General features: G+C 52.0%; 2 protein-coding genes across 2 annotated transcripts; one reads left to right on the plus strand and one right to left on the minus strand.

Moving 5' to 3' along the window:
• The first annotated feature begins 3,051 nt into the window (after nucleotides 1–3,051).
• On the plus strand, nucleotides 3,052–8,688 carry IL24 (interleukin 24). The gene is made up of 6 exons (XM_008510731.2): nucleotides 3,052–3,221; nucleotides 4,254–4,452; nucleotides 5,659–5,721; nucleotides 6,622–6,780; nucleotides 7,240–7,314; nucleotides 8,199–8,688. The coding sequence occupies exons 2-6, from the start codon at nucleotides 4,282–4,284 to the stop codon at nucleotides 8,280–8,282; spliced, it is 552 nt and encodes a 183-aa protein (XP_008508953.2). The 5' UTR covers nucleotides 3,052–3,221; nucleotides 4,254–4,281; the 3' UTR covers nucleotides 8,283–8,688.
• Nucleotides 8,526–24,348, minus strand: FCMR (Fc mu receptor). The gene is made up of 9 exons (XM_070591378.1): nucleotides 24,163–24,348; nucleotides 17,377–17,712; nucleotides 16,486–16,611; nucleotides 15,324–15,534; nucleotides 13,772–13,902; nucleotides 13,251–13,409; nucleotides 12,706–12,764; nucleotides 10,418–10,629; nucleotides 8,526–9,380 (listed from the first exon to the last, which is right to left on the minus strand). The coding sequence occupies exons 1-8, from the start codon at nucleotides 24,197–24,199 to the stop codon at nucleotides 10,453–10,455; spliced, it is 1,236 nt and encodes a 411-aa protein (XP_070447479.1). The 5' UTR covers nucleotides 24,200–24,348; the 3' UTR covers nucleotides 8,526–9,380; nucleotides 10,418–10,452.
• Between the last annotated feature and the right edge of the window lie 1,621 nt (nucleotides 24,349–25,969).

The following is a 25,969-nucleotide window of genomic DNA, read 5'->3' on the forward strand; positions in this document are numbered from 1 at the left end:
TCTCCAAGTCTTGCAGCTTCCCTGGCCGAGTCAGTAAGCCAGACCTCGCCCACCTGGTCCCACCCAGAGCCTCTGGGCACAGCCTTCCAAGCTGCCATCTTGTTCTCCCCCTCCCCTGACCACCTATCAGTCCACTGCCCCTTTCCCAATAAGGCTCCCTTCTTAGCCTTCTCTGGTCCTGTTTCTGCTCGTTCCCCACAGCCACTACTGCCCTCTAGTCCAGGATTTCTTAGCCTCAGCACTACTGGTATTTGGGGTCACATAATTCTTTGTGGTGAGGGCTGTTGTGTGCACTGCAGGATGTTTAGCAGCATCCCCAGCCCGTTCCACTACATGTCAGCAGCACCTCCACCCCACCCCACTCCCCAGTTATGACAACCAAAAATGTCTCCGGACGTTGTCGAACGCCCCCTGGGGGCAAAATTGCTCCATTGGGAATCTCTGCTCCAGTTCTTTACCCCTTCACTTGAAACCCTTGTTTGCTAAGCATTTACCACGTGGAAGACACTGGGCTAAGTCCTTCGTGTGTTTTATGTAGATAATTCCTAAATTTTAATATACATAAGAATCACCCTGGAAGTTTCTTAAGACATGCATTCTGGTTCAGCAACTATGGAAGGGTTTAAAATTGTACATTTCTAATGAGCTCCCTGACATTGCCATTGCTGCTGGTCTGAGGACCACACTTTGAGTAGCAAGGCGCTATGTTATTGTGTCTTTACGGCCCGATGAGAACTTGATTTTACAGACGAGGAAGAGGGTGAAAGACTCAATCACGTTTTGAACCTAGGTCTGCCTGGGTGCAAGCTCGGACTCATAACCAGCAATCTCGCTGGATGTTGGGCCAAGGCCCCTGAGTTCTCTCCTTGCCCTCCCTTCCCAGGTAATCAGGCTACGATAGCTCAGCCTAGCCTGCGACTCAGGCACGTGTTTTCCTGGAATGTCCATATTATATTGTTCCTTTCTTAGACAGAATGAGCTACTCATGACCTCAGGTGGATATTCCAGAGCCTACCGAGCTATCTCCATGACCTCATGCCTCTGTTCTATCCTGCCCTGCTAACAGCTCATCCCTCCTGCCCTCCTGCCTATCAGCAGACAGCTGTCTAGGACTGCAGCTGCCCTGGGGGCTCCCTTTCCCTCCCAGCTTCCTGTCTTAGCCACCTCTCCAGCCTCTCCTGCCTCCCCCACATCTGTGGCCCCAACACACTTACTTCATCTTCTTTTCTCTCTCATCAGTGCTTGTTGGCATCTTCTTCCCATAGTAGTGAGAGATTTTTAGAAATGCCCTAGATCCTGAAGGGGAAGAAAAGGATGTGATGTGGGTCCCTGCTAGGGCTAGAGAGCAAGACTCAGTTTCTCCAGGAGCAAAGGACCCAAGCTTGGCTCCCGTCGTGGCGGCGGCCCAGACCAGGCTGTGGCTGGGGATTGCAGAAGTGTTTTGTCTGCTTAAGGAAACAAACAACACTGTGTGTGTGACGGAGGGCAGGGGTGCTGGTGCCAGAGAGACTGGGAAGGGTCTGCCAGCTGGAGAGACTGGGAGGGCCTGATCCTCCCGGTGTCCCCTGTTCTTCCCTCTCCCCTGAGCTGGAGAAAGTGATCCTGCCCCTCACGTCACATTTCTGCTCTTGTGTCTTTGCTGGACCCAGGTTTAAGGAAACTCGGGGAATGTTTGCGCAGGAAGGTAATTTAGAGCCGGGCTCAGCAACCTCTCTGCAAAGGACCGGAGAGTAGATGTTTTAGGCTCTGTGAGCCACACGATCTCAGCACAATACTCATCCAGGTCATTGTAGCACAGAAGCAGCCAGAGACAATATGTGACAAATGAGCCTGGCTGCATCCCAATAAAACTTTATTTTTGGACACTGAAATTTGAATTTCACATACTTTTCATGTGTCACAAAATATTCTTCTTCTTTCGATTTTTTTTCAATCATTAAAAGATGTAAAAACCATTCTTAGGTCACAGGGCTAAGCTATTCTTGGCTTATTCTTGGCCCGTAGTTTGCCAATCCCTGGTCAGAGTGCAGTGTCCCCGGGATGTGGCCAAATGTTTGTGGGAAGCGCTGGGTTAAAGATAGTCAAACACACGCCCGACCCTGCTCCTCAGAGCACTGTACATTCCCGAGAGGGCCGTGCATGCCCGGCTTCTCTGAGTTACCGAACCCGCTTGTCTCATGGGGTGTCTTACAGACAAGCATTTCTCAGGACTCCATTCTGGGGCCTATGCTTTGGGACATGCTCCAGTCTACCCCTCATGACACCTGGGGAAACTGAGGCTGGAGGGCCTCGCCAGCTGGACATACAGCCACGTCTCTTGACTGCACTGGTGCTCCCGATATGCCATGCTCCCTGCACTGGCTGGATGACCCCAGGCACAGCAGCACGGGCTGAGGCTAGCCCACCAGGACATGAGGGCCCCCAGGTGTCTGTACCTGGACATGCACACACTTCCTTCTTCCTGAACCCAAGAAGGGGTCATGCGTGGCTGCACATCAGGAAACACTCCTAAAATTCCTGTCCCTGAGTGAGTAAGGAGAAGTACTTATAGGTTATCCTTAGCCTCCGGCTTGCTGTCCCATCACTGACGAGGTATAATTATTGAAGATTTGGGGAGTAAGGAGACTGGTGCACCCTGCACAGTGATCATGGATTTCCGTGTGCAGAGAGTTTACAAAGCGCCACTGCGTCACTTCCCATTTGGTCCTTAAACTTGCCCTCTGGAGGAGGTAGGACATAAATAAGGGAATAAAGTTTTTTCTTTCCTTGTTTCTTCTTTTTTAAAATTTTATAGATGTGGAAACTGAGGCTCAGGGCAGCCAGGAGACTTGCTCCTGGTTGCACAGCTTGGGGCGGAGCCAGAATTCAGACCCAGGTCTCATCTCCCCTCAGGGGTTGCCTTCTCCATGCCCATTGTCTTACAGTGAGGGGTGACTAGGCAGTGAAGGAATTCTCTAGGGCAGCATGACCAATTTCCCTTTCTCCACCTCCCCCCTCTTCCTCCGCCCCTCGCCAGCCCCCATATATACGAATCTCCACAGAGGCTTGTCTGCCCGCACACCTTCACTTTTGAAACCACCTCTCTAGCTGAGGGAAGAACCTTCCGTCCACACTTACACCCCTGACCGCTGAGGGAGGGGGCCTCTCTGACTGTCCCCGCCATGACAGGGGCCAGCCACCTCCGAACAGCAAACCCGTAAGCATCAGCTCCAGGACCAGAGGTGAGCGACTGGGGACTTCTGAGGACCTCACTTTGGAGCGTGGGGCTGCCGCATGAGTGGGAATGGGGGGCTGGGGGGCCAGCAGAGGGTGCTTATGTGAGGATAAGATGTAATTGTGGACGCAGAACCGCATTCTCCAATTTAACGCCGAGAAGGACTTGGGCTGGATGGGAGGGAGGCCAGGAGGATCACGAGGCCCAGAGATGAATTTTCAAGAGACGCGGCAAAGCCTGCAGAGTTTGAAAGAACAGAACGGGAAGACTTTCAGGGAGGCTCGAAGCACGCTCCTGCATGACAAGGATAGCGGGTGCCGGCCCCAGAAGGTTTGAAAGGTGACTCATCTGGAAATCTGATTCCTCCCTCTTGTTCAGTTACCTGAAAAGTTAATTCTTAGAGTCAAGAGTGAGTCGGTCAGTTGAAGTGGCAGAGTGAGTGTGTGCCGCTAACCTACCGTCTGTGCCTTCCCTATGGGCTAGGATTGACCCCTCGGCTCCAGTGTGATGAGGAGTCAGGGACGGCCTTCTCCTGGGGGAGGAGAGAAAAGACCTGCCCGAGTGTGCCTGAGCTTAAGGGCAGAACTCAGACTAGCAAACGCCTGGTTAAGCTCTCTATCCTCCCGAGTTTGGGCTCCCTACACGTGTTCTTTGGCCCATTATAACCCCCCATTTCTTCACTCTTCTTGGTCAAATTCTGATTAGCAGGTTGTTGGCTAGAGAGAACCGTCCTGGGGCAAGGAGGGAGGCGCAGGGTGTGTGTGATGTGGATGCGCGTGGTGGGGGAGGGCAGACAGTGAGATAGCCAGATCAGCCAGTAGGAGGTTGAGGGACAGAAAGACCCTCACCTCGCCCCAGTGTATCCCAATAAGGCCACATATTTGCAATATTCTAACACTGGGAACCCACCGTGGTCTCAGGTTTCCCATCTGTGTGCCCCCAGTGCTGGCTGAGGCAGAGCCAAGGAGCCTTATTCTGGCGTACATGACTCCTGGGGCAGAGGGCCTGCCTCAGTGGGACGCTTTCTTTCCTCCAGCAGGATCCTTCTGGTTCTTCCTTTGCTGAAAATGGGCTCTCCAATGCAGAGGGCTGCCCTCCTCTCCCTGAGTCTGATCCTGCTTCTCTGGAGCCAGAGGCCAGGAGTCCAGGGCCAAGAGTTCCAGTTTGGGTCCTGCCGAGTAGAAGGGGTAGTTCTCCAGGAACTGTGGGCGGCCTTCCGGGCTGTGAAGGACGTCGTGGTGAGTGAAGCGTTGTTCTGAACCCAGCCACGGTGGTCACCGTGGGCAGAGGATCATATTTCATGATTATGGAGCCCTTTGTACCTCGCTAATCATTTTCGTATACAACGATTTTGTGAAGTCAGAGGCATCACAAGCCCACATTTCCTCTTGCACGTGAGGAAACTGAGGCTCAGAAGGACATGGTTAGTCTACAGTAAAAAAAAAACACAGCCCAAGGGGAATAAGGAAGGGAGCCTGATTCATCCGGGCTTCATCTATGTCCCATGGGGACGTGAGACTCCACCAACCGGAAGTCACAGGAAATTCTTTGAGACCAGTGGGAGTTTTCCCTACTGCTTTGTCAGGCTCTAGATAGTCTGTCCCCATCCGCCCAACCCTTGCCTAAAGGTAGAAAGAATGGTTAATGCTGAGGTGGGATGGGGTGGCTTGTGAAACATGACTGGGGCTATCTCCTGGGCATGAAAGTGCTCCAGTCTGTACACTCGAAGTTGCTCTCCACACCTTAAAGAAGATCAGACACAAGGCAGAAAGAGGGAGCTTGATGAGGCAGCCTGGGGAGAGGGGAGAGTGCTGGGCAGGGGACAGGATGTGATCCTGACCTTGAAACCAACTGGTACAGTAACCCCCACCCCCCACCGCCCACCCCGATCAGTTTCCTTATTTGCACAATGAAGAGGTGGGACAAATGAGCTCTAAAGCTGCTTCCTCACAAGGATTCTTTCACTGCAAACTGAAGAACCGGGATGAGTGGCTGGGCTACAGGGGAAGCACCAAGGGTGTGAGCTTGGAGGTGCAGCCTGCCCACGTCCCCTGACCTGCCCCCCCTCCCCCCCCATTGGGAACGTGGAGGCAAAATCCTGCCCCTAGTGGTTCCTAAGCCAAATAGGCTTATTTCCTCCTGTCTCAAGTGACCAAGGAATCAAACTGGGCTCTCATCAAGCCCACATTCAGGCTCTAAGAACTCTTGGGATTCAGTCTGCCCCTGGGGACCAAGATTAGTGACTTTCTGTGGTTGGAAACTTGTACCCCTACCCCAGAGGCCAGCTCAGCCCAGCCCTTCCTGGGTCCTCCTGTGGTCCTTCTGGCCTCTGAGATCTCACAGACTGGATAAATGGAGGGGTGTGGGGGAGCAGCACAAACGTGCAAGGTTGGGTACTGTGCTGACCCCCAACCTGGAGACATCTTTTCTTTCTGTCCCCGAAGCAAGCTCAGGATAACATCACGGGCGTCCGGCTGCTGCGGAAGGAGGTCCTGCAGAACGTCTCGGTAATCAGACCTTGGGGAAGGAGGATGCTTCCCTCTTTGTGGCTGGCCTACTGTGGGTGGGGGTGAGGGGCTGCCTAGGGGAGGCTGACAGAAGCCCTTTACTTCTCCCTGGGTTAAGCCTACACAAGACAGGGCTGGGCACTGAGCCGGAGAAGTCAACGTCTGGGGTCGTCATCACTGTATTTGGGTTCTGTGGGTATGCGTGTGGCGACACAGCGTGGGAGGGAACTAAGGCTTGTAAACATCTTTCTCCATTTAGCCAGAGAGTTGCCATCCATCTTTCTCTCTCTTTTGCTTGGGAAGGTCCAGTGGGCATCTGCTTAGGTCTCTTCCATTTCCATCCTTTTTTCTCACCCATTATTGTCTTCTCATCACCCATTTAGTCAGTCAGTGAGCACAAACATACTCAGCCCTGATCCCTGAAAGGTGCTGAGCTTTGCTCTGTGGGTTTGAGGGGCGAGAGTGCAATCCCTGAGTTCAAGGATGTTGGTTTTCTTTCCTCCTCCTTCCAGTCCTTGTCCCTCCCAACTTCCAACCATCAAGTTCTGGGGGCTTTTCAGGATCCATCACCTCCCAGAGCTACGAGAGAGGCCATGTGATCTAGAAGGAAGCACATTAACCAGATGGGGAGTCAGGAGTCCTGGGAGCTAGGCTGTGTCTGCCGCAGGCTGGCTGTGTGACCCTGGGCAGGTCCCTCCTCTCCGGGTCTGCAGTTCCTCCCGTAAAACAAAGGCACCGCTCTGCGTGGCCCCTGAAGGCTCCTCCAGGTCTCACGTTTATCAGCATCTCCCAGGAGATCCCTGCCTCTACTGTGCATCTCTTGCCTCATGTAGCATGTGGGTTGTTCATCTGGGGGGGCAGGCTGGGCAGAGGCTCCACAGTGACTCAGACCCTCCCCAGGACGCCGAAAGCTGTTACCTCAGCCAAGCCTTGCTGAAGTTCTACCTGGATACCGTCTTCAAAAACTACCACGGTAAGGCAGCTGAATTCAGGATCCTGAAGTCATTCTCTACTCTGGCCAACAACTTTATTGCCATCACGTCAAGACTGCGACCCAGTGTGAGTAGAACAATGCTGGGACTGGGGCCCATGGGAAACAGTGCGTTTTGAGAAGACTCCCCTCCCCTTATCTGGTCCTGGCTTTTACTCCACAAGAGAGAGTCGTGGGTGTCATGGAAAAGAGCACAGGCTCTGACCCCAGCAGTTCTGGGTTCAAGTCCAGGTCTGGTTCTAACCAGCTGGGTGACCCTTTGCAAGGGGGTCAGCCTCTCTGGGCTTCAGTTTTCTTACCTACAAAACATGGAGGATCAGCCCCACCTGTCAAAACTGCTGTGGGAATGAAAGGAGGCAGCCCCTGCCACATGGCGGGAGTTCAGCATTGGCTACCTGAGGACGTGGGATTCAGAGCTGTCCTCTTAGGCCTTGGGAACCCCTCTGGCATCACTGGGAAGAAGCGGGAGGCGGCTTGCCTCTGCTGCTACCCAGCACTTGGCACAATGTCTTTTTTCTGTTATCCAGCAGGAAAATGAGATGTTTTCCATCAGTGAGAGTGCACGCAGGCGGTTTCTGCTGTTCCAGCGAGAATTTAAACAGGTAATCAAGGCTAGGAGCGAGAGTTTGCCCCTCCAGCAAAGACTAGCCTGAACTGTCACATGAGGGTGCCTCAGAGAGAGAATGCAGAATTCAGTGCAGGTGGCTCCACCAGGCTTGCCCCAAAGCCACGTGATTTAGCAGGAACACAGGTATAGTTGCATTCATTAGCATTTACTTTGCATAAGCACCACAAACTACATGGCCTATTTTTCTGCCAGTTTTCAAGTTAAAATGCTATTCTATTTCCCTACGAGATGATTTCACTACTGGGGACTTGCCCTGTGAGTTTTCTGAGTACCTGAGCTGGGCAATTGGAGTCGGAAGTGGGGGAGAAAGAAGGGAGACCACCCCACCACATACACATCTGCAGGATTTTCCATAAGGCTCAAATGGTCTAGTTTGTGAAAAAAATTAGGGGAAATTATATTGCCTTTTCCCAAATAAAGACAGCAAAGAATATCTAAATTTCATCCCCAGCTCCCCCGAAAAACATACACAATCTGACTGCTTTTTGAGGAACAGATACGTCAGTCTATAAATAAATGGTGAGGAGCAATAATGTACAATGGAAAGAGACCTCCTGCGCCTCAGTTTCCTTACCTGTACAGTGGCTCAGGAAGCGGACCAGGCCCACTGTGCACTGGGATTAGACGCTTTTCCCTTGCTCCTTACCCACTGATGCTCCCTGGCTCACTTGTCCTCACTCCTAAAGCAGACAACACACAGAGGCAGGGAGCAAGCGATGGGCTGGTGAGCTCGTCAGAGGCCATCCCGAGGGGATGAGGCCCATGATTCCGAATCAGGCCCATTTCGGGAGTGGTGGTGGGAAGGAAAGCTGTTCTTGTGGCTAACATGACACATCTTCATCTCTCGCTTCCCTTTAGCTGGACATAGAAGCAGCTCTGACCAAAGCCTTTGGAGAAGTGGACATTCTCCTGACCTGGATGGAGAAATTCTACCAGCCCTGAACGCCCAGACCAGGATACCCTCCTGGTTCTCCGTGTCATTTCAAACGAGCGCGCCTTCCCGTGATGCTCTCTGGGCGCTTCACGCCCTTGACCACGGGCCCCGTTCTTGGCCCAGGCTTATCCTCAAAGACTTCATTCTTTAAGTGGCCCCAAAGACAGCCACGGAAGGTTCCCTTGGATGCTGTGAATAATCTACAAGCAGATTCTTATATTTATTACAACTCTATTTAATTCGTGTCAGTGTTTTAACTGATGCCATATTTATTGGTGAGACTGTAAGTTCTGTGAAGGCAGCAGGGACACCCCTTGCTTCTCTTTTATCCACCACAATCCTGGCCACTGCATGGGGCAGTGGACAGGCGCTTGGCAAATGCTTAATAAACTGGATTTTTTGCCTGTCTTTGAATTGCTGAGGAATCATGAGGGGTGCTGAGATGTGAAGTTGAACTTTCGGGCATGGAAATCACATTGTTGTGACATCTGCAGGAACAGACCACTGGGCTGGGGGCGAGGCGCACCGTTTGAAATACAAACGACAAAAGATGTGATGTGGGCCAAATGCCCAGCACAAAGCAGGCTCTCACTGAACACTTCATTTCTTGCCCGCACTCCCCACCCCACTCTCCCACCATCCCTTCCCCTTGGTGCCTCCTTTCTTAGCCTACTCATTCTTCCCTTATCTGCCACTTGAGAGGTGCCAGTGTCCGTCTGGCACTGCCAGCGGTGTCATCGTACTGCTGTACTGTCCAATCTGTGATGACATTCCCTGCTAAGAAAAGGCAGGGACCTCAAGTCTGGCTGCCTTTCCTTTCTATTTCTGGACAAGTGCCCAGTGAGGCTGAGCTGGGTGTCTGGGAAAGGGCTTCTTCCTCATGGCAAGACTGGGCATTCTCTAGTCTCAAGCTCTGGATGAACTCTGGAGTTGACTTCAAGCCAAAGATAGAATGTCTGCTATGCCTTTGCTCAGAAATCTTAAGAGAAAGAGTCTATGTAGGAGGTGGGCTGTCTCTTCTCCCATGATCCAAGTGCTGCAGAGGCCCTGGCCCTCCAGGAATCCAGACGACTGTCCTTCCCCACCTTGCTACAAATGACCTGGAACTGGCAAAGAGATGAGGTGCACTTCAGAAAGCAGAGAGATGTAAAGGTTTTGGATGGCTAAAATAGACCAATGTTAAGGTGAGTGCACAGGGGCTGGCCCCGTGGCCGAGTGGTTAAGTTCTCACACTCTGCTTCAGCGGCCCAGGGTTTCACCGGTTTGGATCCTGGGCATGGACATGGCACCACTCATGAGGCCACGCTGAGCATCCCACATGGCACAACCAAAAGGTCCTACAACTAGAATATACAACTATGTACTAGGGGGCTTTTAAAAATAAAAAAAAAATGATGAGTGCACAAATATCAGTGCTAGGCGATGGAAGAAGGGTAAAGAGATGACAAAACCGATTCTATTTCTAAAAGACAAGAAGTTCTGGGGTCGGGGTACTTAACAGCATCAAGGGAGGAGAGAGAGTAAAGAGGATTTAGGGAGATATATATATATATATATATACACACATAACACTAACACTAACAAGCACAGCTCTGAAAATTTAGAACTCTTCATCACATCAAAATTAATTGCCCTTAACGTAAGATTCAAGATGAGTAGAAGCTCACTAGTAAGTGCCGGCCCTAAGATGAGGGCAAAGATGTTGACAGGGGTGTTTACCAGGCCCCCTCTCAGCTCATGGGCTGAGGCGTGTCCTCACAATGCAATCCAGGGGCCTTCTACTGGAGTGAAGCCCAAGCCTGGGGAGGGTTCCAGAAGCAACAGCTGTGCCTAAGCTCTAGCCCAAGGTCGAGCCACATGGTCTAGAGCCAGGGCAGCAAAGACCCTCTGCAAATCCCACAGCCTGTCACACAGCTTGGAAAGGAAGCAGGTGGCATTGGACAAACGCTCTGCATGCCCAGAGCCCACCTGAAAACCACATGGGGCTGCAAAGGTGCGTAAGAAGAGCAGCGGGGACTGTGCCATGACCCCGACATGGCACAATTATTCTAACATCCACTCAAGAGGGCTATGCTGGGGGCAGTCAGACAGGAACGAGACTCAAGGAGGGATGTGGGAGGTAATGAGGGCTCCAAAAACATACTGAGCAGGTGCTGGAAACCAGCGGACACACAAGACTCAGTGGCACAAAGGTCTGGGCCCAGGGCGACAGCTGGAGAGGTGAGTCAGGCAGGCAATGTTGACGTAGTCCTCTAAACCGGTGTCCTCCATCATGGCTGCAGGCTGGCGGCAGACGCTCACATACTCACAGCTGCTCTTCAGAGACGAGGCCTGGGGCCAGGGAGCTTCAGACACCTGGGAACAACCAAAGATGCATCACCAGAAAACACTTAGATCTAATGTGGGCAGAAAGTGCCTTAAATGGGGTGCAGGCTAAAATCACGTGGCCAAGCACAGGTCTGAAGGTGACCCAGCTGCCGGAGTTTCCCCTCTGGGTGACTTATCGAGTAAATATGCATCTTCTTAGGGAGTCATTCAGAAGCAGGGCGAGCCACGCCCTGCACCTCTGTAAGGGCTCAGAGAGGCCGTGACGTGGCAAGACAGTGCATTCCGGGAAGGGGCTGGGTGGTGGAGGGGGGCAAAGTGGCAGGCCACACGGGCCAGTGGAACTCCCCTTCCCCAGACAGAAACCTCAGGATAATCCGCCTTCAAGGTGGGTCAGTCCTCAGAGGATAAGGCTGTGTCACGACCCCAACATGACACAATTATTGTAACATCCACCCAAGAGGGCTGTTGTAGGGAGAGTCACATATTTACACCCAAGTGCTGAGAACTGGAAGTCCAGCCCCCTGAACATAGTAGGCACTCAGTAAGTGCTCATTGAAAGAAATGTTACTTTTTGTACTTTACCAGAAGGGAAATGAGCAGCAGCTTGCTTCAACAATACATCTCCGACTGCCTGTTACAGTTCATCGTTTGAGATAAATTTATTTGGCTTAAGAAATTAAGATATTCCCTACGAAGTCTAAAATATTCAGTTATTAATCACAGGCACCTTGTTGTAAACTTGTTCCATTAAGATTTTAGTCCCTAACAGTGGGAATGAGAGTTTCAAGCAGGGAGGAAGGGTAATATCTGAGCGAGCAACAGGCCCAGGGAGGGGCGTGTGGGGTCACAGGGGAGGTCAAAAGAAAAGGGCCCGTGTAAGGGTAGCGAGGCTGGGTCCTGCTGGAGCTAGTAAGCTCCTGTGGGCCTCCTCTGGCAAAGGTGGGCAGGGCGAGCTCAGGCAGCTGGAGGGGACTGTGACAGAGCGTTACTTGTTGCTGGGCATCGCTCTCCCCTTTTTAGCAAGGCACACAATTGCCCAGCCAGGGACAGCCTTTCTCAGCCTCCCTTGAGGGTAGGTGTGGCCCCATGACTAAGTCAGGCCAACGGGACGCGAGTGGCAGTGATGCGTGAAACTCCAGGGTCATGGTCTGAAGGAAGCAGCTTTCTCTCTCTCCCTCCTGTGGGCTGGATTGCGGACATGGCACTTGCGATTGAGCACGGACTGCGGACCAAGCAAGACTCCAGGGGATGGTGGAGCCACCAGACAGACGGCGCTGGAGTCCCTGGATGACCTGGCGGCTCAGGCCCTGCTTCCTGGCTCCCTGCCTTCACTGGAGAGGAAACAGACCTCCATCTTGTGAGCCTGTGGCCTAGGGTTTGCTGCATTAGCTTGGTCTACACCATAATTAAAACAGCAACATTTGCCACACTTAGGTTTTCCTGGTTCTTGAGGTCACAGTGTTTTAGCTACTGTGGGCTACTTTAGAGAATAAAGCGTTTTCTCTTCTTAATTTGGGAAAACAAAGATGAACGGATAGTTTAAAGGCTTTTCGCCCAACTGCCAATGGCCATCGACAGAAGCATGAGTTCCCTATGCCCACTCCTAAATTTCCAGAGGAATCCTCCTCACCCAAGGCGTTGAATCCTGCCTACATCTTGACGTCCACTAAGTCATCCTCGAGGCCAGGCTTAACCGCCTCAGGGGATGGGCAAATTACCTCTTCTCATCTTAGAGTTTACTCGAACGTTCCCCTCAGAGTAAGGTGAAACTGGGTGGATCCACCCCTTAAGACCTCCTAAAATCGAATCTCTTCCACAGGAAAGCCCGTGCGTATTTGCATGGTCGCCGTCTATCATCCCCTACTCAGCACCCACTTTCCCGTGAGGAATGCTTGGCTGCAAGCCCGGAAAGCAGGTCTGCCACACTGGCGGCAGGCAGTCTCCCGACACCATCAGACCAGAAACATACTCCTCGTTGCCGACGCCGGGCCCAGGAGCCGCTGGGGAACCGGCGCCCTCGGCGGAGCGGCAGCTCCGGGAACCGCGCGGGGCCCCGCCTCCCCGCTCCGGCCGCGGCTGCAAGCAGGGGCGGGGCGGGCTTACCTTGGGCGGGGCGGAGGCCGCCGAAGCTCCGGGGTCGGGGAGGCGGGCCTTGCCGTCACCTGAGGGGAACCCGGAGGCCCAGGTGAGGGCGGGGCCGGGGGAAGCCCCGCCTCCAGCCCCGCCCGGAGCCCCGGGAGGAGGAGCTGGCGGTGCGGGACGCCCCTGGGTGCCCAAGCCGTGCCCGCCCCCGCTCCCCGCGCCTCCGCGCCCACCTCCCGCTCATCCCCCCTACCCCCACCCTTCTTCCGCTCCCCGCGTATCCCCCGCCCGCTCATCACCCCGCCCTCCTCCGGCTCCCCGCGTATCCCCCGCCCGCTCATCACCCCGCCCTCCTCCGGCTCCCCGCGTATCCCCCGCCCGTTCATCCCCCCCCCCCGCGCCCTCCTCCCGGTCCCCGCGTATCCCCCGCCCGTTCATCCTCCCCCGCCCTCCTCCCGCTCCCCGCGTATCCCCCGCCCGCTCCCCGCCCTCCTCCCGCTCCCCGCGTATCCCCCTCCCGCTCCCCCCATCACCTCCCGCTCCCCGCGTATCCGGCGCCTGCTCACCCGCCTGGTCCGCCGCCCGAGCACGCCGCGGGCAGGCGCTATAGATGTTGTTTTGGGAGCGCGGCCGCGGCGACACGCGGGGCCGCTGCGACAGGGGCCGCTGCGAGGCATCCCGGGCGCGCATCCTCAGGGCCAGTCTGCGCACTCGCCTGGAGAGCGCTTCTCGACGGAGTCCCAGGGAAAGAGAGGAGAATGGCGTCAGAGGCCCGTGCCTCGCCCCCTCGCCCTGGGTCTTCGGAAACTGGAGGCTGTCTCCGTCCCCCTTGCCGTGTAGCTGCACAGAGTGTATGCGGCACAGCCTTGCCCTCCCCTGAAGGCCAGAGAGCCCTGGCCGCTCTCCTTCTTGTCCCCATTTCCAGACCACTGACGCCCATTTCCAGACCACGACGCCCATCCCTCGTTCCCCGTAGCCCAGGCTGCTCCTCTAAAGCCCCTCAGCGTCCCTGAGGTCCAGCCGGGGTCCTGAGGCTCTGGGCTCTTGGGGCAGCTCAGCTCTGCTAACCGAGCCCCCAGCTGCTCACCTTTCCTCCTTTGAATGACCCTCTTCACCACCAGTCCCAGAAGCGCCAGCAGGATGAGGCCTAGGATGGTGGGAATCAGGATGTGAAATCCTTGCTCTTCCGTTCCGGACCCCAGGCCATGGTGGAAGCCTCTGAGGAGGAAGGAGAGAGAGAGAGGAGGAAGAGGTCAGTGAGGGAGGGAGGTTGACGGCAGCACTCTCGAGTGGCCAACTTTTCTGGAGATTACTCACAGGTTTGTCCATTTGTTAACACAATTCTTGCCCTTCCCCCAAAACAGCCTTGTCTATGGAGTCAGGACACCTGCATTCAAACTGAGGTTCAGCTTTTTACTGGCTGTGCAGTCATGAACCAGTCTCCCCACTTCTCTGAGGCCTGGTAAATGGTATAGTAAAACTTGTTGCACAGAACTGTGAAAGGATAAAACAAAATAGTGGACGTAAAGAACTTAATGCGCCTGGCCTATAGCAGCAGTCGGTAAACGTCAGTTCCCTTCCACCTCTCTGTGCCTCAGTTGCCTCACAAGATTATCGCAAATATTAAATGGGTTAGTTTCTTATAACTGTGGAAAAGAGGATTTTTTTTATCGTGGTGCTCTCTCTGCCTAAAAGGTCTCCCCTCCATTTTCTCTACATATTGAAATCTTATTTTCCTCAAAGGTCGGTGCATACATCCTCTTGTCTTCCCCAATCATGGTAAACCAGAATTAAGTTTCTCTCTGTCCCCAGTTCTTGTGTTCATACCCATTACAACCCTTATCAGAGTCAGCCTTGCATTAGTTAATAAGATCCAGATATTGCATGTTTTTGTCTTTTTACATTTTCAGGACATAGAACAATGCCTCATACGTGGTAGACACTAAGAAAACATTGGTCGAATTGACTTGAATTCTTCACTGGCAGGCTGGTGTAATTTTCTAAACTAGTAGTCAGGAGTTCTGATTCTATTTGAAACTGCTTAGCTCTCATGGCCTCAATTTCCTCATCGATAAAACCCAATTGATGTTGGAGGTCCCTTTCCTAACTACCATGTTTGTTTTTGCTTAGGTAAAAGTAATTCCAATTATTATAGATTTTCTCTGAAGTCTGCTCTAATGCTGTCCATTGCAGCACTGGCCTGGGTTGCACGCCAGCCTTTGGACTGGTGCTGTCCAACAGAATGCAGTGTGAGCCACCTATACGATCTTAAACTTCCTAGTAGCCACATTGAAAAAGTAGAAGATACATGAAAGTAATTTTAACAGTTGACAGTTTAGTAGCTAATTTTATTCTTGCTTAGTTCTTCCCCAACAAAACAGATCTGAATAAATGCCGAGTGACTGAAAGATTGGGTCTCACTTCTACAGGAATCCTGCTGGGGCATTGATGAGTGTGTTCTTGTTAATGGCACTAATGAGTGCTATACTCATAGGCAGTGTATTTCACAGTGGCCTTCTAGAGGCAAAGCCAAGAAAGGTCTCAACTGGTAGACATTTCAGGAAGGTCTCAGTGGCTCTCCTGACTCTAGACTACTTTGCCTAGTTTCTAGCCCCTCCTGGATGGGAGAGGCCTCTTACCTCTGCCTGTGGAGCCTGTTGTGGTGGGTGTAGCTGGCTGTCTGGCGCCTGAGAGCTGAGGTCTTTGAGGCTGCGGTGGATGGCCGGGGGGTTGTGGGCTTGGCAGCTGCTACTGAAGATGCTCTGGAAACTCGAGGACGGTAGGTGATTAGGGTGGTGGGAGAGGAGTGGTGTGCTAGAGGGGTCTCCGTCCTTTGAGCTGGTGTGGTTACTGTAGGAGATAGCAGGAAACAGTGACCTCCCGTGCACACACTCTATCTCCAGCAGGACTGGGCCTCCATGTCCCTCTTGAATACACTTTTCCCTTTTAGCTCAACTGCCTTTGTTCTTGCAGTCCTCATAGCCTGAATGCCTTCTTAGCATGCCATCCACACCTAGTAAATTCTATCTTTATTTGCTTCAAACACCCGGAGGCCTTCCCTGACTTCCCAGGCAGAAGTGCTTGCCCTCCTCAGAGCGTGGAGAAGGCCTTGTTTGTAGTTCAGTCCCCACTCTGCCTTGTGCTGTGGTTGTGTGCTTGTCTTTCCTTGCCCATCCCACAGCTGTCTGCCACAACCTTGGGTATGTGATGAGCTCAGTTACCCTGTCCCTCTTGGCACCCAGCAGGGTCCTTTAGTGTAAAAAGGCTCATCAGTATATCTACCTCACGGGATAGATGTGAGCATATGTTGGAAATATGGCATGTCAAAACGCATTTAAGACTGGAAAATGATAGAGAAATGTAAAGGTCTCATCAATATAATTATCATTAATCTTTTTATTGCAAAATAGAGTTGTCAAAGTCACTGTATGCCAGCGAGTGGAAGACAGCCCTATGCGGAGCAGGAGGCATGACGACCTCTGGCTGGGACAGTGGCCCAGTCTTGTTTCCGCAGTCATTCACCAAAGAGCTGGATTTTGTGAATGGAGCACAAACTTCATTGCTTGTGCTGCCGCCCACTGGTGATGTGTGAGTTCTGCAACTAGTGCTGAGTGTCCATGGATTTGAAGGCTAGAAGGCAGATCTCCGGGAGTTGCCCCCTCTGAAGGCAGGGAAATACACATCTCAGACTGAGCTCTGCTCTGCCAACCCCTCTATGAACTGAAGGGGTTCCCCCTCCTCAATTTTCACAATGCCCCAGCATCTCTCCCACCTCTCCTACCCTAGCTTTGGTGAACCGACCTTTGGTTGTGAATTCAAAAGCATGTGCAGGCGTCTGGAACCAAGGAGGTACTGGCATGTTTAGAAATCTACGAAACCATTGTGGAAGCTCAGGCATCGACTCCTCTTCCCAGAGCAGCTCGTACTCTATTGGAGGCAAGAGGAACACATGGGTGGGCTCTAGGAGGAAGCCGAGGCCTGGGGCAGGGACTGTGGTATAAGCTGAAGCTGACTCAGCCAGGGTGGATGGCAGTGAGGGGACGAGGGTGGGGTCCACCAAGAGGAGCAGGGAAAGAACCAGGCTGGAGGCTTCACTGAAGGCAATACTCTTTCACCCTACCCCAGCCAACATTCCCTGCGGGACCGTCAGAGGCCACTGAGATTCCAGGTTGTTGAATTAGTGCTGCTTATGAGTGAGGAAGTCAGTGGGGAGAAGGAGGAAGGCAGAGGTCAGCAGAAATAAGGAAAGGGTCGGATCATAAAGTCACAAGTTTGGCCTACAAATGTGGCCTGAAAAATGACCACCTTTCCTTTATATTTGTCCCTGATATTTCTCATGGGACAATTATACAGGACAATTATGTCCTTTTCTTCCAATTTCCTCCAGTCTCAGAGCCTCTCTTCAATCTCAACCGCCCACCCCACCCAGCTCTAGGTAGGAGGTATACAGTGCAACCAAAGGTTATTGCATTATCTTGTTCCTTTCATCCAGTTTGGGTAGAAAATTCTGTGGGCCATGAAGTTAATTGACTCTATGAGGTTTCAACCAACAAATCCCAGTTATCATTGGACTAGCTAATATGGCAATAGCGTAAGAGTCGGAGGGACTGCTACAGTGGGATGGTTGCTCCAGCCTTCCTGAGTGGAAGCGTTTTCTGGGTGGGCTGAGCCTCCATCAGCTGGGGCACCTACCACTGTTGACATTCAGGGTGATTTGCTGGGTCTTGCCCAGGTCTGTGTTCGTGCCCGCCCCACAGGCATAGACTCCACTGTCACTTTTGGTCAGCTCTGTCACCTCCACTAGGAACAGATTCCTGTCTGGACATGGCGTCAGGGTGACTCGGTGCTTGTATTCTTTCTTGACAAAGTTACTGTTGGACACCACGGTGGCACATGCTCCAGATCCAGCCATCTGCCGGCAGAGATATAACCTGACACGCGTCACAGGAAGTGGGCACTCGATGGTAACAGATCCGCCCAGCGTTCCCTCCAGCTTGACTTCTGGGAGGATCTTCAGAGCGCCCGATACTGCAGGGAGACGAAGTTAATGTAGAGGAAGCCCCATCTGCAGCCACATCCCACCTTCAGCGACCTCACACTCATCCCCAGATCTAGTCGCATGCCCGTCATCAGCCCAGGCCTCAGCCAGCCCTTGGCCTCAGCCCTACCCTGACCTCAGTCCTAGCCTCATCCGCAGATTCTTCCCTCACCCACCCCTGTTTATGTCCTCAGTCCAGCTCTTCGTCCATCCACAGCCCTAGGCCCAAGCTCGTGTCTCAGCCAGACCTCTCCCCAGCCCAGGCCTTAACATAACCGTTAGCCTCACCACCAAACTCAAACCCATAAGGTCCCAGACACCACCCCTGAGAATATAGTCAAAACCACTATCCCACTCCAAGGAGAGAGAATATGCTGTGGGGCCCCGACAGCACCTAACCCCTAAGTGACTTCAGTGTGGCGTTGGGAGGCATGGCGCAGTGTTGCCGCGACAGGTTTTTCTGTCCAGCTTTGCTTTGCTTGGGTCCATTCAGCCAGAACAGCCGTTCGCCCTGCGTTCTCTGTGTTAAGTTGCTCAGCGGCATTCATGGATTGCCTTTCGTGTGACAGTAAGATAGCTAGCATCCTCCCCACACAGAGGGTGAGAAAAACAGACAGCCACTCCAGCACAGTGTCATAAGCCCCTGACAGAGACACACAGGCTCCCGGGAAGCGGCGAGCTGGGCACCTGATCCCAGCTGTAGGAGAGGGATGTGGAGTTTGGGGAACGCTTTCTGGAAGAAGTGATGTCTAGTAGCATCTTGTGACCTGAACGACTGCGTATGGAGGGCAACTGAGAGAATGATGCTTATCCTCACTGAAGTAGGGACATAGAGGGAAAGTAAGGGTGGATATGAGTGTGTGCACGTGTGTGCACGGGGTGTGCACACTGTATGTGTCCTGGGGGTGGGAGGAGGATGTGAGGCAGGGAGGAATAAAAGATGTGGTTCATGAGTCCCTGACATCAAAAAGCTTGTGCTTTGGCTGAGAGAAGGCAGGTCTAACACATGAGCCAGCTGGAGAAGGGGGCAAGGCCAGGCATGGTTGCTTGTCAACTGAGTGGGTCTCAATAACTGTCTGCGTGTTTCTGGGAAAAGGGTTCATAGGGTGAAGCGTGTGTGTTGGCGTAGGGCTGCGGGCACAAGGGCAGAGGAGGAGAGACCTTTCCAGACAGTGAGAACAGCCTCCATACAGGCTGGGATGTGAGCGAGAACATGGCATGTTTACGGGGTGTAGAGAAGGTCACAAACATCCTGAAATTCATCCCAAGAACACACGTTAAGAATAGCTCCAAGGAGTTTGGCAAAATGAGGAGAGTCAAGAAAAGAAGCTTGAGGCTTCTGGATGAGCAGAGAGACCTGAGGAGGACGTTCTGGGGAGACGGAAGAACGTGGATGGCACTAAAGGTAGAGACAGCTATGGGGCGTAGGTCAGAGTGGAGGAGGTTAGAGAGGAGCCACATCTACAGAGCGAGTGAAGACAGAAAATGTAGCTAGTGTTGACGTGTGGGAGAAACAGAGGGGCCAGCCAGGCACGTGAGTGCTGACTGGGAGACCCTCACTCGAATAGCCCAGCACTGCTTTAAGTCCCGGGGGACAGACGTGTGAGGGAGCCTCGTGACTGGAACGTGGTGAGGGAAGGGTGACCCATTCCAAGTCAATGACCCCATCAAGGGGCGGGGAGGCCCCTGTGTGTCCAGATGGCCCACACCTGTGTGTAAAGCCTGGCACCTGAGAGTGAACGTACGAATATTTTTGGATGAACCCAGCCAGAAAGAGGTGTGAATGCCGCTTTCCCAAGAGCGAGATGCTGTAAAACGGGTAGGGGCAAGACAGAGCAGAGAGGGGTCATCACCTGTGCAGACACCTTCAGCAGCCTCACTCTGCTCAGGGAGGAGCTTCTGGCAAACCCCTGGCTTGCCCAGATCCTCTGTTATGGACAGCATGTTTGCATCCCCCAAAAATTTATGTGTTGAAGCCCTGACCCCCAATGGATGATCTTAGGAGGTGGGGCCCTTGGAAGGTACTTAGGGTTAGATGAGGTCATGAGGGTGGGGCCTTCGTAATGGGATTATGTCCTTATCCTCTCCATGTGCACAAGAGGAGCCCATGTGAGCCCACAGGGAGATGGCAGCTGTCTGCAAGCCAGGAAGAGGGCCCTCACCAAGAATTGAGAGAACAGATTCTCACCAAGAATCTGCTAGCACCTTGATCTTGAACTTCTGGTTTCTGGAACCGAGAGAAATAACTATGTGTTGTTTGAGCCACACAGTCTCTGGTATTTTGTAACAGCAGCCCGAGCTGAGTAAGACCCTCATTGTGTAAACGCTGGATGGATGAAGCACAAGAAAGCAGCTGGTACGCTGAGCTCTGGTCCCAGGGAAGCACTGAGTGGCGATGTGAAAGTGACCAGACCCCAGCTCTCCTCGGAGTCCACAGTAGCTTCTAATCGACCCTCCAGGCTTAGAAAAGCAGATTTCCCAGAGAAAAGGTAGATATAACCTCCTGGTGAAGACCTTAGCACAGTGTGCGTAGACTCAAGGGGGAAGAACTTGCAAGGATGCAGATGACCTGGTCCTACCCTTAGGCACGGGGATTATATCTGGACAGGGTGGGGCCTATGAATCTGCATTTTTAAACAAGCATCCCAGGTGCCCTTGAATTTTTGCAATCCTGGGTTATATACTACATTTCCAAATGATTCTGGGGAGAGAGAAAGACTTTCTTCCATACTCAAGCCATCACAAAGAAAGCAAGTATGAATAAAAACCATTTTGACCCTCAGGAAACTAAGTAACCTTTAGAAGGTATCTAAAGGAACCCTTCTGTTTGATACTGATGTTTTAGAGAGACTACTAAGTAAGTGACATTAATCTCTAAATTGGTGACGGTTTTCAGTGGTGACGGTAAGGGAGAGGGGTATGTGTGGTGTAAAAAGTCACTCTTGATATATAATTGGATATAAATATGTTTGGAGTGTGAAAGAAAGAGCTGTGTAGTTTTCATAATGCAAAATAAGGTAAAGACCCACAAGGCCTTGGCTGGTGCTCTGGAGACAGATGCTGGACTCTGGACTCTGGGTAGCGGTGATTTTCGAGGTGAGGGTGGTAATGAGGACCCTATCAACTCGAGTCCCAGGAAAATCTCTGGAGGAGGGGGCTGGTCTGAGATTTTTATGTTTATCAGAGGGAGCATGGATATTTTAAAAAGGGTGAGAAAAAGCCTACTCAACTTCCCACTTGTGCGTGCGCTAACCCATGTGTGTCCAGGCCTGCTGTCTGCCCTATGTCCTGCCACAATGAATGGAATGTCCCCTCTCTTCTCAAAAGCCATTCCTTCGCCTGTATCCAGCGTCCCCCCTGCTCGCCTTGTTTAGAACTTCTCTTCTGCATTGATCCCTTCTCTCCCTGCCTCACTGGTTTCTTCTCTCTTGGTGTCACCACAGCTCATAGGCGTGCTCTGATCTTGCCTATGTGGACACCTCCGTGGACCTTTTCTTCCCCTTCAGCTGTCACCCTCTTCTGCTCTCTTTCCCAAACAAATCATCAAAATCACTGAACCCACTTCCATATCTCCCAGTCCTCTTCAACCCACACCTGGCAGAATTTTGTCTCCAGCATTCCACTGAAACTGCTCTGTTCAAGGTCACCAAAATGCTCCTTGTTGCTACCTTTGATGGTCACTTCTTTGTCTTCACTTTACTTGCCCTCTCAGCAGCATTTGACAAACTGAGCCCTCTCATCGTGAAACACTTTCTTCTCGTGGATTCCCTGATACTACACTATCAATGGCTGTTCCTTTCCAATCTCTGTACTTACTTCTTTTCTACCCACCTCTCAAGGCTGGGCTACCCCTGGCCTGGTACTGGGCCTGATCTTTTCTCTGTCCTCCCTCTCTCTCTCCCACAATAGCTCATTTGCTCGCATGGCTTTTAGTGCCAACTCTATACAGTTTTCACCAAAACCTGTATTTCCAGTCTTGTCTTTACCTCTGAGCTCCAGACTTGCCTTTCTAGTATCTTCACTTGGACTCCACTTGAATATCTAAGATATGTTTCAGACTTAGAGTGGCAAAAAAGGAAAGAACTCTTGATTTCTCTTCCAAAAACTTCCTTCACAAGCTCTTCCCATCTCAGAGAACAGCACCAACATCCATCCAACTGCTGAAGCCCAAAACTCATGCCCATATTAAAGAATCAAGAAAAGATTTAGGGGTGTGTGTGTGTGTGTGTGTATCTGTGTGTATGGTGGGTCACAACATCAAGTATGTGTATTATTGTTATTATGGGTCAAGGTAAGAAAGATTTGGAAGTCTACACTGTGCGCTACTGCCTTGCTTTATTATGGAACTCCACTGAGGGCTCCTGGTAATGTGGTCTATGGCTTGTGCCTCATGTACTGGGCTCTGGGACCTGGACAACCCTAACACTTGCAGGACCTGGGGCAGGAATACAAATAAAGGCCCAAATATCATGTGTCTAAATATTTTAAAATAAATCAAGCTAATGAACTGTTGAATAAAGAAGGTTCTATCCCCCTATCTTGACAAATTCACACACTCCTTCGATGTCCTCTCTAAAACATGGCCGTGCAGGGAAAAATGGCCCCAAGCTTCCTGCCCACAGCCTCTGCTCTATCTCCTCTTTTTTTCTTACCCCTGGCTCCTGCCCACACCACAAGCTTCCTGGTATACATATGGTGGATTACCCAGCTTGCATGTCCAAGCTCCATCCATCTCCTTCGCAAAAAGCCGCCTGTGGCCACCCTTTTATAGGCCAAGGGGTCACCTTAGGATAGAAGACGCAGGATAGAGACTCACACAGTCATTAAAAGTGGGCTCAGAGTCATTTGGACAGGGAATTTGAGGTCTAGAAGAGGGGGTGAAGGTGTGGATTTGGGGTGGGCACATCCCCTTGGGCCTGTGGACTCTTCATCCTGTGGGGATGGGCACAAATGAAGAAGGACCGGGCCCAGAGCAGGGACCTCTCTGGTCCAGCTAGAATGGTGGTATTGTCCAGGACAGGCTGTGGTGCTATAAGTGAGGTTCCCTCCACTCCTAGAGATCTTCCACTCCTACCCGACCCCTCTTCCTTCTCAGACCTGAGTTTAGTTAACCATATTGTGTTCACGTTTGTCCTAGTATCTCTCAGAGGCTGATATTTCATTAAAACATTCTCTTGGGCTTTTATGGCTTTTCAATCTTTGACTCAACAAACATTTGACTTTCTTCCATACTCAAGCCATCACAAAGAAAGCAAGTATGAATAAAAACCATTTTGACCCTCAGGAAACTAAATAACAACATACGATGGACATAACCTGACCCACAATACAAGGCAGAATGGGACCAGCTATTGGGATTCAGAATAGAGCACTCTGGAAAGTGTACAAGAAGGAGGGGGAGGTTGAGATGGACTTTGAAGTACCCATAAAAGATGGAGGTGAGAGGAAGGATGTTCCTGGCAGAAGGAATGGCATGAGCAAAGGCTTGGCGGCAAGAATGTCTAGCACATGTTCAAGGCGAGTCTTGTTTGTCTGGAAGTGCTGAGGAGTGTGGCAAGCTTAGAGCATAACGGGAGCACAAGGCAGGAGTTTGTATTGAATTCTGCAGGCAGTAGGACCCATTGAAGTTTGTTGGGGAGGTCAATCCCATGATTAGAGTCAAGCTTTAGGAAGATTAATCTGGAGCTACAGGCAGGTCAAGTTGGAGGAAGTGGGAAAGACAGTTAAGAGATGACTGTGTGTTCTTTTCCTTTCCATTCCCTCTGTCACCTCTCTAGTAGAGGCTGTAATCACTCTCATCCTGGTAAGTGCAAATCTAGAAACTACATGAATTAGCCATTGATTAGGTCAAAGTCTGGGTGCGGATAAATGGGAAGAGGTGGTAAAAAGCCATTCTGGCATTTTGTGGCTGATGTCAGAGATAGTTCAGACGGACAGAGTAGCTGGTTTGGATGGTGACCAATGAGGAACTTGAAGTAAGGTGTTAGGCACGTTGCATTTCAGATCTTGGTGGGATATGGAAGTGGAGGTGCCCAGGAGACAGTTGTAAATTGAGATATGGAACTCAGGAAATGGATTAGGGCCACCGAATGGATTAGAGAGTCTTCATTTAGAGTCGGAAGTTGAAAATCAGGAGTGAAAGAGATCCAAAGAAAGAGAAGGTAGAGCTAAGAAGAAAGAACTTTGAAGGCGCTTGCTTTAAGAACCCATATTAACCAGGGGAGAGGCGACGTCTTCAGCTCTTAAGAGTCAACACCTGAGCTAAACAGGAGACGTGTCTGGAGTGGAGAGAGGGACACCAGCAGGAGTGGAGAGGCCCCTAACAGCGCACCCTGCCCCTGTCCTTGTCCTGCCCTCGGGACTGGTTTCCAACTAAATCTATCCATCAGTGATTCCGCGACCTGAGGCCGGTTCAAACCTCATTTCCCCGCAGCACCTACCTGGCAGGAAGCAAAGTGACCAAAGCCAGAGGTCCATGGCTCCTTCCAGAGCAGGGTGCCATCCAAGAGCCCCGCAGAGGGGCAGAGACCTGGCGCCCAGCCGGAACCCGCACAATCGGGGGCTTGAAAGAGATTTCTGGGTCCCACGAGGAGCGGGGCTTGAAAATGAGGAAATGACAACCCATCTTGTTTGCCAACTACTCTTTTCTAAAAAAGAAAATACCAGCAAACCACAGCGGAAGTCAGGAACTGAGAAAACATGTTGTGTTGAGTGAGAATGGGTCCCCAGGGTTCAAAGGACCTCTAGGCAATTCCTGAAGACTATCAGAAACGACGAGCATGATACGAAATTTCCTTGCCTCGGGCACTTGTTCTTAGGGGGGCCTCTCATGCTTTGGGTAGATTCCTTGACTTCGGAGCCAGGGTCATTTGATTTATCCCTGTCTTCAGGATAAAGGAGCCTCGTTCCCAGTTTTCTCCATCTGAGGAAGGCTGTGTGGCTAGAATCTTGGGCCTGACGTCAGAAAGTACTGGTTGTAGCCCTTGAACTCACTGGACAAATATTTTTGAGCACCTACTATGTGGAAACACTAAGTATGGATTTTGAGCAATTCACTACCTTTCTCAAAACCTCGATTTCTTTGTCTAGAAAGGGAAGGTGGAACGAGATGATCCCTGGCATTCCCTCTGCAGAACATTGTTCCTGGAGTCCTGGCCACAGCTCGCCCAGCACCTCAGATCTGTCACCTCTCATCTCCCTCAAACACCTCCCCAAGGCGCTGCCCTCTGGCAAGGGCCCAGGCCGCTGTCCAGTGACCACAGGGACAATGCCAGGAGAGGATGTGACAGGTCACACAGCAACTCTCCTAAAGTCACAACAGCCTGGCAGAGCTATCCTTGACGACCCCCAGGGTCCCAGGTGAGGCCCAGTGACTGATGGAGAAGAGAGAGACATGGAGGCAGCCGTGAGGTGTTGTGGAAAGAGCTTTGGCATTCCCGTCAGAAGACCTGGGTTCTGGTCCTGGCTGGGCACGTCCCAGCTTTGGGCCTCAGTTTTCTCATTGATAAAATATGGGTGGTCCCCGCCCTGCCTGCCACATGGGGCTTTCACAAGGCCCAGCAGGAACTGTGGTTGTGGAAGTGCTTTGAGACCCTTCAGGGTGGTGATGTGTGGGGCTGTTACTTATTGGAGGTTTTCGTTCCTGGATGTTCCATTGTGGGTGGGTTCCCAGGGCCCTCACCTCCAGGCCCTACGGCCTCTTGTGCCCACAGAAGACTCAGGCCATTCCCACACCGTTTCAGGGGGTTGTGGCCGGCAGTGCCTCTGTCTCCTGAGCAGTCCTGTGACCGCTGAGCCCCACTGGCCCCTCACGCCAGACTTGTCATGCGCTCTCCAAAACACAAAATGAGAACATCCGCAGTGGAAGTGGAATGTGAGGCTCTGAGCAGGTGCAGAGGAAGTACGTGGGGGCGGGCAGCTTGCCCTGCCCACCCGTCTCTGGGTCCCCACCAGGCCAGAGGAGCTGTAGTTGTGATTTCCTTCAGCCGCCACTGGGCCGAGGTGTCTCAGGCCTCTGGCCTCTGGGTCTCAGATGTCTCAGGCCTCTGGGTAGCGTGAATGACTGCTAGAGGTCTCGGCTGTGACCAGTCTTCATCCTTTCCTGCTTGTGGGGCTCTTCCCAATGCCCTGCAGCTGTCACACAGCTGGGCTCTACCATCTGGTGGGATTGCCTTGAGAGAGAGAATAAATGAATGAATGTGATGTGTGTGTGACTGTGGATGTGAGAGTGTGTGAGTGTGAATGTAT

The sequence above is a fragment of the Equus przewalskii genome, chromosome 23 (assembly GCF_037783145.1).
Source record: "Equus przewalskii isolate Varuska chromosome 23, EquPr2, whole genome shotgun sequence".
NCBI lineage: Eukaryota > Metazoa > Chordata > Mammalia > Perissodactyla > Equidae > Equus > Equus przewalskii.

What these genes read in the sequence shown, in the direction of transcription:
- IL24 (XM_008510731.2), top strand. Translation starts at nt 4,282, where the DNA reads ATGGGCTCTCCAATGCAGAGGGCTGCCCTCCTCTCCCTGAGTCTGATC. An exon ending in AGGTCCTGCAGAACGTCTCG is followed by an intron (nt 5,722 to 6,621) that starts GTAATCAGACCT and finishes GACCCTCCCCAG; the next exon opens with GACGCCGAAAGCTGTTACCT. An exon ending in CGTCAAGACTGCGACCCAGT is followed by an intron (nt 6,781 to 7,239) that starts GTGAGTAGAACA and finishes TCTGTTATCCAG; the next exon opens with CAGGAAAATGAGATGTTTTC.
- FCMR (XM_070591378.1), bottom strand. Translation starts at nt 24,199, where the DNA reads ATGGACCTCTGGCTTTGGTCACTTTGCTTCCTGCCAG. An exon ending in CACCCTGAATGTCAACAGTG is followed by an intron (nt 16,612 to 17,376) that starts GTAGGTGCCCCA and finishes TGCCTCCAATAG; the next exon opens with AGTACGAGCTGCTCTGGGAA. An exon ending in AACAGGCTCCACAGGCAGAG is followed by an intron (nt 13,903 to 15,323) that starts GTAAGAGGCCTC and finishes CTTCCTCCTCAG; the next exon opens with AGGCTTCCACCATGGCCTGG.